The sequence below is a fragment of the Hyperolius riggenbachi genome, chromosome 6, assembly GCF_040937935.1.
Source record: "Hyperolius riggenbachi isolate aHypRig1 chromosome 6, aHypRig1.pri, whole genome shotgun sequence".
NCBI classification, from domain to species: domain Eukaryota; kingdom Metazoa; phylum Chordata; class Amphibia; order Anura; family Hyperoliidae; genus Hyperolius; species Hyperolius riggenbachi.
Genome location: NC_090651.1, coordinates 139,190,182 through 139,211,454, shown reverse-complemented (window position 1 = coordinate 139,211,454; position 21,273 = coordinate 139,190,182). Strand labels below are relative to the sequence as shown.

Below are 21,273 nucleotides of genomic sequence, written 5' to 3'. Positions count from 1 at the left end.
CTGCAGCCTTTGATACAGTTGACCATGAAATCTTGATAAACAGGCTACAGGAATACTGTGGCATTGATGGCATAGTTCTTCAGTGGTTCCAATCCTTATTGAGTGGCAGAACCCACAAAGTGTCTATGGGGCCCTTCCTGTCCACCCCTGTATCACTTAAGTATGGGGTGCCCCAGGGCTCAATCCTCTCTCCCCTGATTTTCACAATTTACATGTTACCGCTGGGAAAACTAATCCGAAAACATGGCCTGACATACCACTGCTATGCAGACGACACCCAACTATATCTTTCCTTCAAGCCTGGTGTGACAGACCCAACGCTAACTATAAACGCCTGCTTACGTGAACTACAGAAATGGATGAATGACAACTGCCTGAAACTAAATGCAGACAAAACTGAAGTCCTTCTGATTGGAGGGCAGAGCATAATAACAAAACAACTTAACTTGCAGTCTTCACCACTGTGAATAGGAGGCACGGATCTACACAGCTCTAATCATGTGCGTAGCCTGGGAGTTCTAATTGATGGGGATTTAAAACTTCAGAACTCAAATCTTTGCTGTGGTGAAATCATCCTATTTTCACCTGAAGAACATTGCAAAAATCAAGCACCTCATACCCCCAGAAGATCTGCCAACCTTAGTCCACGCCTTCATCACATCCCGACTGGACTACTGCAATGCTCTCTACACTGGCCTTCCAAAAAAGGTCTTGTACCGCCTACAGCTGATACAGAATACTGCTGCCAGACTGCTAACCAACCAACCTCATCACTGCCACATAACGCCAGTCCTGCACTCCCTTCACTGGCTACCTATAGAATGGAGGGTCCTATTCAAGATCGGCCTACTGACATTTAAATCCCTGAATAATCTAGGCCCTGGATACATGAAAGATATGTTGCAGCTGCGTAGCAATCCCCGCATTCTCAGATCAACAGGTTCTAATAATCTAGTCATACCCAGAGTCCACTTGGAAACTTTTGGTCCCAGAGCCTTCTGTCATGCTGCCCCTACGTTTTGGAACTCCTTACCTCAGCAGATCAGGACAGCTCCATCCCTGGCCGTGTTTAAATCCAGACTGAAAACCCACCTGTTCAGTTTGGCATTTGCAGAAATATAACTTTTGTTGTGAGAATACTTCATCCTATTAATTACTGAATCTGAGAGAGCTGAAGCGCTTTGAGTCCTATGGGAGAAAAAAGCGCTATAGAAATGTTATTGTATTGTATAATATACTCTGTACAGCACTGCAGAAGATGCGGGCGCTATATATATACTAAATAATAACATTTTTGGCCATCGCTAGTGAGAGTTTCTGGACAGTTTCTCAAGGCCAGGTTTTGTACATTACAATGTGTAAAAGGGTAAGGTTTTGTAATATTTTCACAAAGGAAGAAGCATTGTGTAAAAGATGTGTTGTAACACCTTACAACTCGCCGCGTGTTATCTGATTATACCCTTAATTTCTGAAGAACTCGTCTTGTGATGGCATAAGGAGGTCAATGTTTAAAGCAGGACTCAGCATGGTAAGCTTTGTCAATGCACAGCCCCAGCTGACACACGTGCTGTGTGTGATCAGCAGTTATAACAGTGGGGTTATACTCAGACAGCCATCTGTTCTGCTAATGTACTTTACACTAGTTGACCTAAGCCCGTTTAAAAACAGGCTCTGCGTCTCTTCATGCCGGCGCTGCCAGTTAGTGCGCGCGCGCCGCTCATCGCCTGCGCACCAGCCGCCCGCTCATGTACACGTTGGCCACTCACACACGTGGCGCACGCACCTGCGCATACACTCTGCCGGCCCCCTCTTTGGGGCGGTTCCTCCACTGCCGTGCATCATTCCCCCCAGCTCTCGGCAGTGTCTGCGTCCCTCCGTGCACATGCGCAGAGACAAAAAGCACTGACACACGGACATGGGACGCAGGGACACTGGCCAATTATTAGGTAGGATTAGCTTTGGGGAAGGATGTTGAACTCCAGTCCTTAACATCCCTGCCCTAAAGAGGAACTGTCGCGAAAATCTTAAAATTTAAAACAGACAAATAAGTAGTACATTTCTCCCTGAGTAAAATGAGCCATAAATTACTTTTCTCCCACGTTGCGGTCACTCACAATAAGTAGTAGAAATATAATATTACCGACAGATTTTGGACTAGCCCATCTTCTCATAGGGGGGTTCTCAGGGTTTTCATTTATTTTTAAAAGCACTTAGTGAATAGCAGTTGCTCCGTTCAACTGCCAAAATAGTGTGCAGCGAGCAGGAAGGCTGGCCAGCATCTTTGTATTCCATCTTTTTCAGGGAATGTGTTTATAAAGAATAAAGGCCATGCTGAGAAACCCCTATGAAGAGATGGACTAGCCCAAAATATGTCGGTAATGTCAGATTTCTACTACTTCCTGTAAGTGACAGCAACATAGGAGAGAATTTATGGCTCATTTTACTCTGGAAGAAATGTACTTTTTATTTGTATGAGTTTTAAATTTTCGTGACAGTTCCTCTGCATAGCTCAAACTAATTGATTGCACGGACTCAGGATAGGTGTCATTCATCAGGTACAGAGCCAGATCATCCTTTATCTGCACAACCACACTGCACTTTACCCATTCTCTAATCCTAGCCACCATTTAACCACTCTCCAACGCTGACCTCAGTTCCTACTTTTTATATAAATGCATGCTCTCTAATAATCCGAACATTTGTATAGCACTTTTCTCCTGTCGGACTCTAAGCAGTCGAGAGCTGTTGAGTGTGCCCACTAACAGTTTGGTTGAACTTGATGGTTGTCTTTTTTTTTCTCAACCCGATATAGAGAATTTATTCCAGGGAGGAAAGGAACAGAAGGTTGATCTCTAAGGCTTCTAAGCAAAGCCCCAAGTGTCATACCACAAACCCTTCGCTCACTCCACTGGCTACCGATAAAATGAAGAATTCTGTTTAAGAATCTTAGAGTTGGGCCGAACGGTTCGCCTGCGAACGGTTCCATGCAAACTTCAGTGGTTCGCGTTCGCATCCCACAGGCGAACCTTTGCGTAAGTTCGGTTCGCCCCATAATGCACATGGAGGGTCAACTTTGACCCTCTACATCACAGTCAGCAGGCCCAGTGTAGCCAATTAGGCTACACTAGCCCCTGGAGCCCCACCCCCCCTTATATAAGGCAGGCAGCGGCGGCCATTACGGTCACTCGTGTGCTGCCTGCGTTAGTGAGAGTAGGGCGAGCTGCTGCAGACTGTCTCTCAGGGAAAGATTAGTTAGGCTTAACTTGTTCCTGTCTGGCTGCATACCTGTTCTGTGAACCCACCACTGCATACCTGTGCTGTGAACCCACCACTGCATACCTGTGCTGTGAACCCACCACTGCATACCTGTTCAGTGAACCTGCCACTGCATACCTGTTCTGTTCAGTGGACCCGCCACTGTATACCTGTTCATTGAACCCACCACTGCATACCTGTTGTGTTCAGTGAACCCGCCACTGTATACCTGTGCTGTGAACACACCACTGCATACCTGTTCAGTGAACCTGCCACTGCATACCTGTTCTGTTCAGTGGACCCGCCACTGTATACCTGTTCATTGAACCCACCACTGCATACCTGTTCTGTGAACCCACCACTGCATACCTGTTCTGTGAACCCACCACTGCATACCTGTTCTGTTCAGTGGACCCGCCACTGTATACCTGTTCATTGAACCCACCACTGCATACCTGTGCTGTGAACCCACCACTGCATACCTGTTGTGTTCAGTGAACCTGCCACTGCATACCTGTTCTGTGAACCCGCCACTGTATACCTGTTCTGTTTAGTGAACCCGCCACTGCATACCTGTTCTGTTCAGTGGACCCGCCACTGTATACCTGTTCAGTGAACCCGCCACTGCATACCTGTTGTGTTCAGTGAACCTGCCACTGCATACCTGTTCTGTGAACCCGCCACTGTATACCTGTTCTGTTCAGTGGACCCGCCACTGTATACCTGTTCATTGAACCCACCACTGCATACCTGTGCTGTGAACCCACCACTGCATACCTGTTCTGTGAACCCACCACTGCATACCTGTTCTGTTCAGTGGACCCGCCACTGTATACCTGTTCATTGAACCCACCACTGCATACCTGTGCTGTGAACCCACCACTGCATACCTGTTGTGTTCAGTGAACCTGCCACTGCATACCTGTTCTGTGAACCCGCCACTGTATACCTGTTCTGTTTAGTGAACCCGCCACTGCATACCTGTTCTGTTCAGTGGACCCGCCACTGTATACCTGTTCAGTGAACTCGCCACTGCATACCTGTTCTGTTCAGTGGACCCGCCACTGTATACCTGTTCAGTGAACCCGCCACTGCATACCTGTTGTGTTCAGTGAACCTGCCACTGCATACCTGTTCTGTGAACCCGCCACTGTATACCTGTTCTGTTCAGTGGACCCGCCACTGTATACCTGTTCAGTGAACCCGCCACTGCATACCTGTTCTGTTCAGTGGACCCGCCACTGTATACCTGTTCAGTGAACCTGCCACTGCATACCTGTTGTGTTCAGTGAACCCGCCACTGCATACCTGTTGTGTTCAGTGAACCCGCCACTGCATACCTGTTGTGTTCAGTGAACCTGCCACTGCATACCTGTTCTGTGAACCCGCCACTGTATACCTGTTCTGTTTAGTCCTGTCAGAAAGGACCTTCAGCGCAGCTGGAGGCATTGTCACAGAGAAGAGAAGTCGCCTAAGTCACAAAAGTGTTAAGTACCTCACCTTTATCAAAATGAATGAGGCATGGATCCCGGAGGGCTGCTGCCCGCCCCAAGACTAAGTCAGTCCCCGCACACACAGCATCTTTGCCTGCACGCCGTGTGACTGGCTGCCTGGCCTGCCCCAAGAAGACTAAGTCGCTCCCAGTCCCTCCACACAGCATGTCTGCCTGCAGGCCGCTTGACTACCTTCTCCGCCACCACCAACAGGGTCCGGGACTCCAGGCGGATTGCTGAATTTTTTAGGCCGCTGCTAGCAGCGGCCGCTGTAATAATTTTTCTGGTGCGTGTACATGACTGCCTAATTTTTCTGGCTGCACTGCGGGCAGCTGCAACAACAAAAGAAAAGGCATGTACATGCGCCCATTCCCCTTCGTGATCATTACCTTGCCGTGGTGAAGGGGCTTGCGTATCACAATGAAGCAATGACCGGCGCCTAGATGAGTGTCTCGGGGGGCACACCCACGATAATAAGGTCGTTGCCTCATTGTGGTCAGACCAAATTTGATCAGCTGGACAGTCACTGTTCTGTCATTCAGCTACATCAGCCAGGCGACCATATGGGCTGTAAAGCCACCAAAACCTGCACTCTCGCCATGGTGCGCACCAGTCCAGCACGGCCGTCACTACACAAACAGCTGTTTGCGGTGCGTTACACGGTGAGTTTGGTGTGTCAGTGTGAAGCAGTACCTTAATTACACTACCTGATTGATGTATACACATGCAAGATGTTTGAAAGCACTTTAGGCCTGTCATTTAGCATTCAATGTGATTTCTGCCCTTAAAACGCTGCTTTGCGTCAAATCCAGATTTTTCCCCGGGACTTTTGGCATGTATCCCACTCCGCCATGCCCCCTCCAGGTGTTAGACCCCTTGAAACATCTTTTCCATCACTTTTGTGGCCAGCATAATTATTTTTTTTTTCAAAGTTCGCATCCCCATTGAAGTCTATTGCGGTTCGCGAACTTTAACGCGAACCGAACCTTCCGCGGAAGTTCCCGAACCAGGTTCGCGAACCTAAAATCGGAGGTTCGGCCCAACTCTATTTAAGATTGGCTTATTGACATTCAAATCCTTGCACAATCTGGTCCCTGGATACCAGAAGGATTTGTTGCAACTGCATCACCCCCCCACACACACACACACACACACAATCTTAGATCAAAAGGATCTAATAACTTGGTCACCCCAGAGTTCCCCTTCAAAACCTTTAGAGACTAAGCTTTCTATCATGTTGCCCCAACACTTTTGGAACTCCCTGCCACACACACTCAGGACATCTCCAACCCTGGAAGCATTTAAGTTTAAACTGAAAAGCCACCTACTTAGTTTGGCATTTATGAACGCCTGACTATTTCCTATGTATCACTGTCCAGCCTGCAACCCTGTATTGATCTATGACATACAATATCTATGCACTTTGAGTCCTATGGATGAAAAGTGCTCTAAAATGTTGTTGTATTGTAAAGACAAATTAGGCAAAATCTCCAAAACGGACACATACAGCAATACATTTCTGACAGATGTTTTTAGTCCGTTTTATTCAAAAAAACAAGACATGGTTGCCAGAGTTCCACTTGTAAAAGACAAAAACAAATTAAATGCTGACACATGACAATGTAAAAGAGCTGTGTTTCTTTTTATTTAATCATGAGGTCAAAAAGATGCAATTCAACCTGCTCCAGAAAGGTTTATGGTTTTACACGTTCACTGTTGGCCATATGCTAAGGTAGTAGTCATTGTGTTTGCTCAATAACTGTGCTGGTAGGACTAAAAAAATTTTTTTTTTTTTTTGATGAGACGAAAGGACAGTAAATGGCCACACACTGTATGGTAGTAGATGAGGAATTTGTGTCAGCCAGCAGCACTTTGGGCTTATTCAGTCAGGTAGAGAATGGAGCAATGATGAGGTACAACGTGTAATATCCCGCAGTGGCTGGATTCTACCTCACTGAAATTCAATCAATAAAAGCAGAGTACATCAGTCATTGCCTTAGTGAATAAACCTTTACCTATAAAGATACAGCTCTATCTGTATTTTTATTCAGTTGTACCATAATGGTTTTCCCTATTTCTCAGCACAGGAATGGTGCTCAGCTGTGACAAGCATTTTGAGTGATTTGTACCCCACAGGGAATGTACCTTTCAGTGTGCCTAGGAATTAGGAGTATGTTATAACCACTGGCTTAGAAAAGTCATGTGCTCAGAAATGTACACACAAAGGGCTTACTAAAACATGTGCAGTGTTGCTTGATGTAAACGTAAAACGTATGTGTGCTCTAATGCAGGTTTACTGAAGCATCCATTTGTCTCAATGATATAACTAGCTGTAGTAGGCCATAAACGTACTACAGGGTAAAGTATTCTAGAGATATATTACCTATTAGACAAGTAGAAACATACTACATATGCATCAGGGATGGCCCATGAGATGCAAATAATTTCAAACGTATGCAGATTGTGTATGCAACTTCATGCAGCTTGAAAATGGACCAATTGCATCCTACCGAGGCAGAATCTGATTGGTCCATTTTCAAGCTGCATACATTTGCATAATGCTCCTTCAACCTTTAATTATTTGCATCTCTGACCATCTGTAATATGCATATATAGTTTTGGGAATCTCTATTAAATTGGGATTAAAGCAATTTGTATAGTGTGATGTAGTGTTTGCTGTGGCTTTTAAATGACCTGGGCCTGGCTAGAGGGATTGCCTGTGAGATGAAGTGTGGAGTCCAGCAGTCTATACTGGTTTTCCTATTGGACCCCATTGCACAATTACAACTCTTGTCTGTCCAGTAAAAAAAACAAAAAAGTACAAAGTAGATTTGTGCGAAAATAAAAGTGGGTTGAGCCAAAGCATACATATGAATTGGCTGCCGGGAGACTTGGGTGCAGGATACAGCCGGCATGGCTTATCCTGCAGCTGCACAAGTTCCCGGCGACGTTAAATACTATTCCCCCTCTAGGTCCACATGGATAGTGGGGAATGATGTTATTCGGCTTCCAGCTAATTGCTGGAGGCCGAATTAGTGTTTTAAAAGTAACTTCAGCTCCGTCTTCTGACGGCACTGGAGTTACTCACTGAGCTCCGCTATAGTCGTAATTCCTATTACGTTCTATGGTGGCGCCGGCTGTGCCCAAATCTCCTGTGCTGTAATTACAGCATTTACAGCCAAAACTCACATTTCACAGCTAATATGCGAGTGGTTCAAAAAAGTGGGTTAAGCCTGGTACACACCATGCAATTTCCTGTCAGATCGATGGGTCAAATAGATAATTTCTGACAGGTCCGATCAGATTTCCAGTCATTTTTCTGATCGATTTGCATAGGGGTAATCGGAGAATCGATCAGAAAAAAGATCGTTGATCTGATTTGTCGGAAATTATCTATCGACCCATCTATCTGATAAGAAATTGCATGGTGTGTACCAGGCATTATCTTTAGCCTTTATCTGTCCCAAGTGAATCCTTAAACTTGTTTAGGAAATACTAGATCCCTTGTTCCACTAATGCTGGGAATACACAATACAATTTTCTGTTACAATGCATAATTATTAATTTCTGTAGAGACTGGTCATTATCTCTGGTGCATTGTCTTCTGGTTATCTCCTGCTGAGTAGAACACTGCCTAATTGCTCGGCAGATAGATGGTAAGATAGGTACATTTCCAACATGTTGGAAATGTATCTATCTGGCAGGTAAATCTAACAGAAAATTGTATGGTGTATTCCCAGCATAATGGTCTAATGCTGGGCATACACGGTGAGTTTTATAGTATCAATCAAGCCGCTGATGGCTCGATTGATAATATTCAACCTGTCAGATACCCCGCCGGATCGATACTGCGCTCGATAGCGGCGGGGAGAACAATGGGAGGAAACGAAGCGCTGATTAGCAGCGCCGGCGGGGACGAGCGGTGACGCGCTGGCTTGTTACCGGCGCACTATCTTACAGATAGTATGCCTTGTATGCCCAGCAATATGCCTATAATCTGATAAATTGATTTGCATACTTGTGAGACGTTTACAAAGGACTACAGCCAAACAATGCATATTACAGCCTAACACTTTTCAGGGGTCAGAAATGGCAGCTTCCACTGTTCTCGAATGGATGGTACACTTTAGCTGAGGAAAACTGTTAATTTGCATATATTCAGCAGTGTTGCACTGGGAGACATCTCAAGCCCACACCAACCTTAATTATCGCAAATTCTTTCTGTTTTAGGAAAGCAAACTTTTTTTTTTTTCAGACTAAATCTATAAGTGATGTGCTGAGCTCATCCTGATAATGACTATCTTGTTGCATAGGCCTCTATTTTTCTGCTGAACAAGGTAAAAAGTGGCACAACTAGAATTGCACTTGGCCAGTATTACATAGGCGCTTATTTCTCTTCATGGCAAATCCACCTTACAGTAAAGGCCCATACACATGCTAGACAGTCTGGAACGATGGGTCCGTCAGACCTTCCCGCTGGGTGGGCGTTCCAGCGACAGTTCAGCGTGTGTACAGTCTGTCAGTCAGACAGACAGATTGTACACACGCCCGACTATCGCTGGAACGCCCGCCCAGTGGGAAGGTCTGACGGACCCATCGTTCCAGCCTGTCTAGCATGTGTATGGGCCTTTACTTAAAGGATACCACAACTGACATGTGGCATAATGAGATAGACATGGGTATGTACAGTGCCTAGCACACAAATAACTATGCTGTGTTCCTTTTTTTCTTTCTCTGCCTGAAAGAGGTAAATATCAGGTATGTAAGTGGCTGACTCAGTCCTGACTCAGACAGGAAGTGACTACAGTGTGACCTTCACTGATAAGAAATTCCAACTATAAAACACTTTCCTAGCAGAAAATGGCTTCTGAGAGCAAGAAAGAGATAAAAAAGGGGGAATTTCTTATCAGTGAGGGTCACATTGTAGCCACTTCCTGTCTGAGTCAAGACTGAGTCAGCCACTTACTCCTCTTTCAGGCAGAGAAAGAAAAAAAGGAACACAGCATAGTTATTTGTGTGCTAGGCACTGTACATACCCATGTCTATCTCATTATGCCACATGTCAGTTGTGGTATCCTTTAACTATTTGAAGTGAACTGGCCAATTTAATTTGAACAGTAAACACTGCAAGGACCTGTAGCTCAAAGGAGGGATTAATTTGCACCCATTTGTGTCAATATTGTGCCATGTCTTCTGTAGCCCTTGTACCGAACTAGAAGAAAATTTCTACGTAAAAACAAAACAAAACAAAAAAACAGTTAAAATCCTGGAATAAGAGGTGAAGAATTCAAGCCATGCCAAGCCATCTATTATCACAGTATCATCTACACAGTAACATTCCTTCATTTCCAGATACAGTATACAAAGTCACACAAAGGCATTTACTGGAAATAGTATGACTGAGGCTGACAGTTGGATGTGACAGTTCCTGGTAGCCACACAACATTGTGACAGTTGGATTGTTTTTATTATGGATTCGTTTCTTTATTACATTACTTTCAGATTTTTGTGATGCAGCAATAAAACTGTAGTCCTCAGAGTGACGTCCCAGGCGGACTGATAGAATGCAGGATACAACCACGATGGCAATCAAGGTACAGCATAGGACAAGCCCCGTTGTGCTATAGGGCTACAAGTCTCGTCTCCCAACCATATGGCAGGGGAAGGCACTTGGGTTCTAGCATTACTATCCAGTTTCTGCATGGGGCTGGAACTGACATGCAGTCACCTTGCTCGCTGGCAGTCTTGCTGGTTCAGCTAATTATAACACTGTTCACAATTCTACTTAAAGTCAAGAGATTAAAATGTATCCCTGTCCATTTACCATAATCAATGGAAAGGTCAGGTTTTCACAAAAGAGGGCTACAAGTCCTATTAATGAATTGAGACACATGCAATGCAATGCACTGCAGCCTTCACTGGCTTTGAGAAGTGTTGGGCAGATATAGAGTAGTTTGTACCTGGATGCTGCTGATGTTGCCCTCCATGGCCACTGCCAGAGAATGTTTTTGGTTTAAATACAAGTCTATCTCCAGGCTTAAGGTGCATACATGTATATAGCAGATGGTGGGACTGGCAGATTGGCGGTAGTAAATACAGTTGTGACATCACAGGAGGCACCGGGTATCCTGGACAGTGTAAGAAGGCAACATCTGATACGCAGTCCATGCACTGTAGAAGGAACTGTGGCACATGTAGGAGATCCGCTCTGCACAATGGCAGATGGAGGAGACTGGTCCCATTGGATACATCTCTGCAGTGGCTTTATCAGAGTAGCTCAGGTCCTGAAGTTCATGTCTACACTTTGGTCCAATGTGAGGTTGGATGTGTTATTACATTGCTGCAGAGTCTATCTGTACGTACAATTGTCTGACGCCGGCCTGGAAAACAGAGAAGACAGTTTTATTGAATGCAGAAATTATAACAGCCAGACTTGAGCTGCCACAACAAATTATTTCTGATACATACACACAAAGTAGGGTCCTTCATCAAAAATGATCAATAGAAATCATGCCTGGGTTTGTAAAATAATCATTTTAAGTAATGGAAATTCCCTAACCTAATAAAGATGATGATTACGGTTGGAAATATCGATAAACGGTCCATAAAACACACAAGAAAAACAGACGTTCACAATGATCCAATATCTCAGAATATTAAGTTTACCTTGATCAGAGACCAATGCAGAACACCCACTGACACTATAATCTCACTAGTTCTCAAAAGGGAAAATCTAAATCTTAAAGGCAATCTGAAGCAAGAGGGATATGGAGGCTGTATTACTTACTCAGTGTTCTCCCCATGCTCTTTTAGCCGGGTGCTCCACCTGGCTCATTTTTGGGAGCACCAGCTGTCATCGTCTCACTTCCTCACACTACTCCTATGCTGAACTGCCCTGGTTGAGCCCAACCCAGCTACTTATTCATGCCACCCGGCAGTAAACAGTTTCTGGTGAGAACACAGTTACTGGTATTTTCTTTTAAAACCATGCAAACTGCCTGGCTGTCCTACTGATCACCTGCCTCTAACACTTTTAGCCATAGGCACAGAACAAGCATGCAGATCAGATGTTTGACTGAAGTCTGACTGCATTTGCCTTGTGCCTGTTTCAGGTGCGTGATTCAGACATTACTAATGTGTGAAAGATCAGCAAGACAGCCAGGCAGCTGGTATTGCTTTAAAGAGACTCTAACAAAATTTTCAGCCTTATTTCTTCTAGCCTATAAGTTCCTATACCTGTTCTAATGTGGTCTGTCTTACTGCAGCCTTTCCTAGTTGCACAGTGGCTGTATTATCTCTGCTATATAATCTAATCTTCTTTCCTTTGTCAGCTTTGTCGGGCTCAGGCAGGAATGTGCTGCTCTGCTTGTGATAGGCAGAAGATATACACACCCTCTCCACGCCCCCGCCAGGCTCTGTATGAGTCACAGACTGAGCTTCTCTCAGCCTATCACATGCTGGTTAGAAACCATGTTTTTTGTTTGTAAACACTGCCTAAAACTGGCAATTACAAGCCAGGATTGCAGCAGGGAGTGGCAGAAACAGCACAGAGAGGCCCAGGAGAACATAATGAATAGAATGGTATGCTATGGTATCTTTAAAGCAAATAACTATGGCAGGTTACATTTTTCCCTCACTTCTGTTGTCCTTTAAAGCCTATGTTCTTCTTTATAAAGCTCTCCTCTTCCTGCCCCAGTGACACCCACAGCTATCATGAAAACAACCCATTTTGCATCTTTGGAATTACTTATTGATAGATTTTGAATAATACTCTCAGGACTGCTAACACTACACGTGGCTCCTGTTTATCATCCAGAACAGGAAGCAAGGGAACATTTTCTAAAGGGGACCAAAGACAGCAATACAAAAAAAAAACACAGATTTGAATATGTCACTATTAAAAATATAGTAAAATGGAGCCGCTGCAGAAGCTTTTCGGTGGGATCAGACCAGATGGCCTAGCTTTTACGCCCCACATGCATTAATGAGCCTTGGGTGCCCATGATCCTGTCACCGGTTGCCCGTTCTTGTACTGTTTTGGTAGGTCCTAACAAAGTCCTGGCATTTTAGGAGTTAGATTTTGCTTTATAATATTAGACAAATGGAAGGAATTGCAGCATCATTTGCAGTAAAGCAATATGAAAAAGGTTCTACCTGTGTGAAAATATTATGAGTTTGACTAAGGATCCAGCGAGTGTCTGCTTCAGGCCCAACCACCAGCTTCAGAGTCCCGATGTAAACATCTGTGCAGAGGGTCCAGAAGTGAGGGTCCTGGAGGTGGTAGACACCCTGTAACTGCTGCACCTATTAAATATGAAACATTCATTGTAAGCACCATTTAAAGGTGACGACAAGCAATTCAGTAACAGGATATCCCTTTAAAATGAAGAGCTGATGACATATCCGAGTGCAGCAAGTAATAGAGCGATACAGAAGACCTGTTATGAAGACATATGGCAGCTACCACTGCTAATCACCTACAAATGGCACTTGACCGTCAGGCCGATTCCCTGCTTGCAATTATTATTTAGTATTTATATAGTGCTGACATCTTCTGCAGTGCTGTACAGAGTTTATGGTCTTGTCACTTATCTGTCCCTCTAAGGGGCTCACAATCTACTCCCTACCATCATCAAATGTCTATGTATGTAGCGTGTAGTGTATGTATGTAGGGGGAAGCAAATTAACTTATCTGTATACTTTTGAGATGTGGGAGGAAACCGGAGTGCCTGGAGCAAACCCACGCAGACACGGGAGAACATACAAATTTCGTGTCCTGGCTGGGATTGGAACTGGGGACCCAGTGATGCAAGGCTAGAGCACTAACCACTACACCATCATGCTACTTTCATTCACTAACCTGGACAAAGTACTGTACACATAGATCATGAGTTCACCTGCCTATTCCTGGTCACAAACTCAAAGAACAGGGACAAGTATCAATTTTAGGGGGTGGGGGAGCAGAAATGACTGCCTCTATATGTCTTATATGCACAAAATGCATTAAACACATCACATCCCTGGACTAATCATAAAAATGTGACAAAACAGGCAAAATAAGCAGCACTGTTAATATGAGCTCAACCACAGAGGGACTATATTGACCCTTGTTGAGAATAGCCCACCGGAAGGGCTGATACAGTAGGTCACCTCTTTATTGCATTCCCCAAAACAAACAAGGACATGCAATAAATCAGCAGCAACTCTCACAAAATGACGGGCGGGCTGCTAATTTTTTTGCATGTGTCTGTTTTGAGGGATGCAATAAAGACGTAATCTGCTACTCATCTGCTGCCCGAATTCTCTCCTTCTGCTGCTGCTGATATTGGCACAGGTCAGAACACCAGAAATGCATACAGAAATGCAAGTTTTGGGTTAGTGACTTATACATAGATGATCAATACACAACTAAGTGAGTAGAATTTCTAAGAACAAGGTCAGCAATGGCAGTGCTCATATTCACTCTGTATAGGTCATTTTTAAGGTGTAGTATAGTTATGGAGAGATTAAGAAGTTTCATCAAGAATGGCTTCACAACAGCATGCAGACATACCCGCTGGTAACACTCAGGAAGCAAATTATCCAAGGCTGGCGGAGTCCTCTGCATCAGGATACCAATTGACTGCTTGAGTAAAGGTATAACACTGCAAGAAAACAAGACACGCTTTACAACCTTGGAAAGTATAACAGAAAAGTGGTTAGCAGGTTTGTCTTGTAATTCTAAAACTCAGGTTTACACCCCACCAAGAGCACTGTTGCAATGGTGTTTCTATGTTCTCTCAGAGTTCCCATTTTTAGTGACATTGAGAATGTTCAATGCCGAATGCCAGTTTCCCATGTTTACTACCTTCCAGCAGAAAGTCTATACTGTAGTTAAGACAGGTTTACCATAATAGTTCTGTTGTTCATACTGCTATTAGAACGTAGAAAGATCTCAGCAAAAAATTAGTTAAAGTTTAACTCCAAAACTCCACAATCCTCTCCTCCTCCCAATGACAGACTATTTATTTACTACTAGAAGCAGTATCCATGACACCACCTTGTACACCTGCTAGATGGTTCACGGGTGAGGCAGCTGGTTGCAGCCACCTCTGCCAAAAATATAGCATGTGCAGCAGCAACCCAACACCCCCCCCACCACCACCACCAAATGTGTAGCCTAGAGATCTGGACTGGTGGATCGTATCAGCCTAGCACAGGCCAACGCTACGGTTTTCCTACTTAACCCACCTTTTTCACAATGCTCTGTCATGCACTGCACAGTCTTCCCCTCCCCTTCTATAGCAACAGACCACAGACTAGGCTAGGACCGTGTCTGTACAGAATTCAACCCCAAACTGTCACCTGAGGGATCAAGTCCCGTTCCCTACACACAACAGAAATTAAGGCTGTGTATGCAGCTTAAGAAGAGCCGTGGCCTGTGCCACCTCAATTGTTGTGTACCATGCAATTTAAAGGATAACCGACGTGAGAGGTATATGAAGGCTGCCATATTAACTTCCTTTTAAACACTAGCAGTTGCCTGGCTATCCTGCTGATCATCTGCCTCTAATACTTTTAGCCATGGACCCTTAACAAGCATGCAGATCAGGTGTTTGTGACTGAAGTCTGACTGAATTAGCCCCAGGCTTGTGGCAGGTGTATGACCCAGATACTATTGAAGCCAAAGAGATCAGCAAGATGGCAGATAATTGGTATTCTGTAAAAGGAAATACATATGGCTGCCACCATATCCCTCTCAGTTCCGGTATCCTTTAAAGAGACTCTGAAGAGAGTCTAAATTCACGGTTTTAACGTTTATTAAATGTTAAGCACTATAGCTAGTGCTAAACTGCTGAACCCGCGAGGCAAAACGAGGGGTTTATACCCCTCAAATCCCCTGTGCATAATACACGACTTTCTTGGTCGTGGATTTTGCTGCCCATGGAGGCTGAGCTTTGAGCTGCAGCTCTGCCTCCATGTGCGTCAATCTGCCCGTGGATCTCCGCCTCTCCCCGCCCCTCTCAGTGAAGGAAGACAGAGGGGCGGGGAGAGGTGGCGATCAGCGAGGATTGATGCGCAAAGAGGCAGAGCTACATCCCTAAGCTCTGCCTCAAGCAGGAAGCGCTCCCCGGATTTAGCACAGGGGATTTGGGAGTATAAACCCCTCGTTTTGCCATGGGAATGCAGAGGTTTAGCACTAGCTATAGTGCTTAGCATTAATAAAAGTTAAAACAAGAATTTAGACTCGCTTCAGAGTCTCTAAGTTACAACCGAGCAGGTTCTAAATATTTATTAGACACACACATGATGAAGAGTACAGAGAATTGTTAAAACAAGGGTTAAAGGGAGTCTGAAGTGTAATTAAAAAACAAACAAAACAAAAAAGCACAGATACTCACCTGACTCTGGGTCCTATAGAGCCTTCCCATTCCTCTCCTCGTCCCGTCGTTCCTGCTCTGGCTCCCCCGTTAGCAGTCTCCGACCGATGGGTTGGAGGCTACTCACTTCCGCCACTGCAAGAGACTTCAGCAATCTTATGGAGCCTGAGTGCTCCCAAAGACACGCAGATCCGTACTGCACATGCGCAAAAACGCATTCTCGTGCATGCGCAGTATGGAGCGGCCAGTCTTTGGGAGCACTTGGGCCCCTGAAGTTTTCCGAAGTCTCCCGCAGCAGCGGAAGTGAGTAGTCTCCAACCCATCGGTAAGAGATTGCCAACGGAGAAGCCATTGCTGGAACGCAGGCACCGTAGGAGGAACTGGAAGGCTCTATAGGACCCAGAGCCTTCCCTCTCCTTAGGCGAGTATCTGGTTTTTTTTCTTCTTACACTGCAGACTCACTTTAATAACCAGAAGCAACTGACAGAAGAAGCAGGTCAGGCAGAAGAGAGAGATCAAGCTTACAGGACTTTGTACATCAAAACATCAGGGAATAATGGAAACAGCTACTAGCAGAAAAATGCAAACTGTTTACAGGCTGGTCTGGGAGAAAGAAATACTGTCCTGTATTCTGTGACCAGAGATAGCTTTGATAGATTTGTGCTCTGCACAGCTCCAGCATGGTTGGCTAGTATTGCAGCATGCAACAAAGACACAACCAAGGCAGGAGGACAATTTCTGGGTGTAGTCTAAATTACAACCACAGCAGGAAACACATTCAAATCATAAAATTGAACTCCAGATGTGAGGCAAATGACAAAGTGCTACCATGGCTGCCTGTCGCGTGAACATATAACTCTGTGGCTTCAGCTGAAGGACCACAACACAAGCACACACACACACAAGGAAATAAGATATGTGGCCCAATGTACAGTTAGACGTTGTCCTGAAGAACGAGTAAGCAGGGAGATGACGACAGACCACAGAGTTAATATTCTAAAATAAACTGGTTTACAACCATCAATCAAGACCCTGCAGAGAAATACTTTCACCATCTTGTCATGCTGTGACATAATGTCACATCTGCCATGTCTAGCAAAGCCTGTAATATACTAATACACTCAACAAATACGGCTTTAAATTAAAACAAACATTTGATTTACCTAAACAAACAAATGCATTTAGTATAAAACAGGACAAGAAGCACTTTAAAAAAAAAAGTATTTTAAAGAGGCTTTGTAGCGACATATAGCCCCTGTGTGCCCCTGCTAAAACGCTGCTATCCCTTACCCCCCAAATCTACCCCTTGCAAAAACTACGACTAACTTGGTCGTAGATTTTGCTGCTGCTGGAGGCAGGGCTAACGGACGCAGCCCTGCCTCTCAGCGCGTATATCAGCGAAGGAAGACTGAGAGGGGCGGGCGAGAGGCGGAAATACGCGCTGACAGACGCGTGTAAAGCAGGGCTGCGACCATTAGCCCTGCCTCACCAGGAAGAGATCCCCGCAAAGAACGGAGGGGATTTGGGAGGTAAGGGACCCCCGTTCAGCCGCGGGATAACGGCATTTTAGCAGGGGCACACATGCCCCTGCTGAATATAAGAGCTCAAGCGAGTTTTATTCTCGCTTCAGACTCTTTAAATGTCAGAATGTAAAATGTTGTCTTTACCACAGTTCTTCCTCAAGAAGTTGCAAAGATTAAAATTTTAAAACTGTATATATAAAAGGCATTCCGATTTTTTGTTGTTATTTTTACAGCAGCAATTCGTAATTTGATTACAGCTGACCTAAAGCAGGGATTCAAATTAGCATTTACTGGAATCCAGCCTTGGATTGGGAAAAAAAATAAGCTACTGATTTCTATTGCAGCTGCTTATTGCCATTTTTAAGTAGCAATAATAGGAAGCAGACAAGCCCTTATTAAACATAGCCATCATTTATATGGATTGTCAATTTTATGAATACGATGCTGAGCTGATCTCCAGTAAAGCACAGAAATAACACCACTGTTCTGACAGTCTGCAGATAGACACCTTTACAAATAATCCCTATCAATGAGATGCAGTTACCGAAAGCCTTTGTGTGTCTATAATAATAATAATAACAACAACAACAACAACAACAACAACAACAACAACAACAACAACAACAACAACAACAACAACAACAACAACAACAACAACAACAACAACAACAACAACAACAACAACAACAACAACAACAACAACAACAACAACAACAACAACAACAACAACAACAACAATCAATTTGTATAGGGCTTTTCTCCTGTCTGACTCAAAGCGATGAAGAGCTGCAGCCAGTGGGACGCGCTCAAGAGGCCACCCTGCAGTGTTAGGGAGTCTTGCCTAGTGACTACTTACTGAATACTGTATACTTTTTCCATAATGCCACACAGACATTCCTACTGGCTGGTGAGCAGGATGCATGGTAGAGGGCTACAGAGGGAATATGCCAGGGCTGCTGCTTAGAGCTGAACTGAGAACTGTGCAGACGGCTCCAAGAATGTCAGCAAAATGTTTTCCATACACACAAAAGATGTGCGAGGAACCCTCTAATCTTCCTAAGCGTTGTTTTAAGCTGGCCATACACTAGGCCGATTCCCGCCAGATCGACAGCAGATTCGATCACTGGGATCGAATCTGCTGTCACATCGTTCCCGCTACACTCCGAATTTCGATCTATTTCGTCCAATCCCATCGATCGCTCCGTGCGGAAAATTACCATCGATTGCCCGCGGGTAGGGAGCGCATCGCTAGCGGCAGTCGAGTGACCGTCGACCGACGCAATAGAGCCCGCATACATTACCTGCTCCGCCGGCGCGACTCACCCCGGTCACCGCTGCTCCGTCTCCGGTCTGGTCTCCACTTCTTCCTGCCCGGCAGGAAGGTTAAACAGTAGAGGGCGCTCTACTGTTTAAACTTCCTGCCGGGCAGGAAGAAGTGAAGCATGCCGGACCTGGAGACCAGAGCGGAGACGGAGCAGCGGTGACCGGGGGCAGTCGAGCCGGCCGGAGTAGGTAATGTATGCAGGCGGGGGGAGCGGCGGCAGCACCACCACAGATTGTGAACGGTTTCAGGCTGAAATCGGTTCACAACATGTTTGCTGTAAAGGTCTATCAGATTCGATCAGAGAGGGATCTATCTGTAGGTCGAATCTGATGGCAAATCGACCAGTGTATGGCTAACTTTAGTCTGTGTATATTACATTTTTAGGAAGAGACTACTCTAGGTTCTCTGGGAAAGTAAACAAGGCAATTTTCAAACTCACCTGACAAAAATGAGCAAAGCAATGAGCATAGAGCAAATAGGATCTGCAATCATCCAGCCGTATTTCTGCATCAGGATAGTAGAGATAATCACCCCAATACTACCCAGTGTGTCTGCAACGATGTGCAAAAATACACCTGCAAATAAACAAAGGCAATGACATCATTCAATGTACAAACAGAAGATGGGCTTCATTCTGTGACATAAACAACAGTTTCTCCATGATGAGGGTTGTACTGTTTTAGCCATCAGTAAAAGCAAGGAGTTTTGAATCGGGATGATACCATTTATTGGCTAACTTAGAGATGAATAAACAATAAGCTTTCGGCTTATAATAAGCCTTCGTTGGACTTGCTTTCTGACAAAATGTGAAAAACACAGCTTATATATACACTGACATACAGAGGAGAAACATTCTTTAGCAAACATAAATAAATGTAATGGGATGCCTTAACTGTTACTTCAGGAGGCTTTCCCAGGCATCCTGGCTAAACTGATGAGATCACTTCCTACAGCATAACATAACGCAGACTCTGGTGATGTGAGACATCGTAAATTCCAAGTTCAAATTGTGACAATTTGAACTCAAAATTTAAGGTGGCCATACATCAGGCGACTTGCCAGCGAACCGACCATCCAATTCGGTTATTATAATTGAATTGGATAAAAATCAGTGACACCAAGTGCATGCCTGACCGACAAAGCGACCAATTTCGGGACAGAAATTGGCCGCATGGTCAATCGCTCATGCTGCAAGATGTCGGGCCGAAGATGGTTGGTCAGGTGCGCAGCGGTACGGCAGATGATTTTGGAACGAGCGATGAAACGTCGAAACACCCACAATGTATAAATGTGCCTTCCACACGGTGTCCGTCCTTCTCGGCGGGTTCCGTATACACCCTAGCGGCGCATAGAGTCTGACGTCAGACTCTTAGAATCCAGCGAGATAGATGGAAACCGTGCGGAGGCTGCTACAGGAAAGGCCATGTATAAATGCACACACTGGTGGGGCACCTTTATACATTGGGGGGCATTGGTGGTGCGGACGCGGCGGGTTCAGCCGATTCCCTGAAGATTTCATGCTGAAATCAGTCGGAAGTCAGACGGTAGTATATGGGCAGCTTCGACAAGAGACAAATTTATCTCTAATCAGATTCGATTAGAGATAAATTTGTCTCTGTCAAATCTGCCCATAATCGTCAGGTCTATAGGCACCTTTAGGGTTCCTTGAGATCTTGAAAGGGTTCCTCCAGACAAAAAAAAAACAACAAAAAAAAAAAAAGGTTGAAATAGGTTGTTCTAATCTGTTGATCAGAAAACAATATAAAAAAAACAACAATGTTATGCTGCCATCTGCTGGAAAATTTAACACATTACGCAATGTCCAATTCCTTCCTTTATGATTTTATACTGATAGCAAAAGTGAACAGGGACTATGCAATTACTTATACCATTTTCAAATTTTCTAGCAGTCCAGGAAAAAACCTGTTTCTTTTTCCCTTTCCTGAGAGTGATAACTAAGGATGTGGAGAAAAAAAAAAAAAGCTTTCTGCTCTCTGCACAACTGTTGTAATGACTGCATCTGCTCAGTCAACCACTGATAAGGAATCAGAAAAAGTTTTGTAGAGTCCATATTCCGTGTGCAGCAGGGTCTTGTGTACAACACCCTGTCCCCTCCACTCATTCCCCAAGTTCTGTGTACTATAGTGATCCTGATCCTGTTAATGACATCACACTAGCAACTTTGCAGTCAGAGGTAGAGTAGAGACACCCTTGCAGAAAACCTGAGTGCTTGGCAATGTAGGCAATACCACTAGTTACATCCAAGAAACCAAAGTTTGCCAGCACACCAATTTCACAAGTTTCAGCACACTCCTTAT

The 21,273-nt window shown here is 44.7% G+C and overlaps 1 protein-coding gene across 3 annotated transcripts in view; it reads right to left on the bottom strand.

Moving 5' to 3' along the window:
- Positions 1-6,371: 6,371 nt before the first annotated feature.
- The window catches only part of SLC30A7 (solute carrier family 30 member 7), a 57,850-nt gene continuing 42,948 nt past the window's right edge, over positions 6,372-21,273 (bottom strand). For 2 of the 3 annotated variants that reach the window (XM_068239998.1, XM_068239997.1), the window contains 4 exons: positions 19,395-19,530; positions 14,302-14,392; positions 12,903-13,052; positions 10,021-11,128 (listed from right to left, as the gene is read on the bottom strand). In XM_068239998.1, coding sequence (XP_068096099.1) covers positions 11,081-11,128; positions 12,903-13,052; positions 14,302-14,392; positions 19,395-19,530 — 425 coding nt within the window. In that variant the 3' untranslated portion in view covers positions 10,021-11,080. Of the gene's footprint in view, positions 6,703-10,020; positions 11,129-12,902; positions 13,053-14,301; positions 14,393-19,394; positions 19,531-21,273 lie in introns of those variants that run through there. The other variant, XR_011022057.1, reaches the window with a different exon arrangement.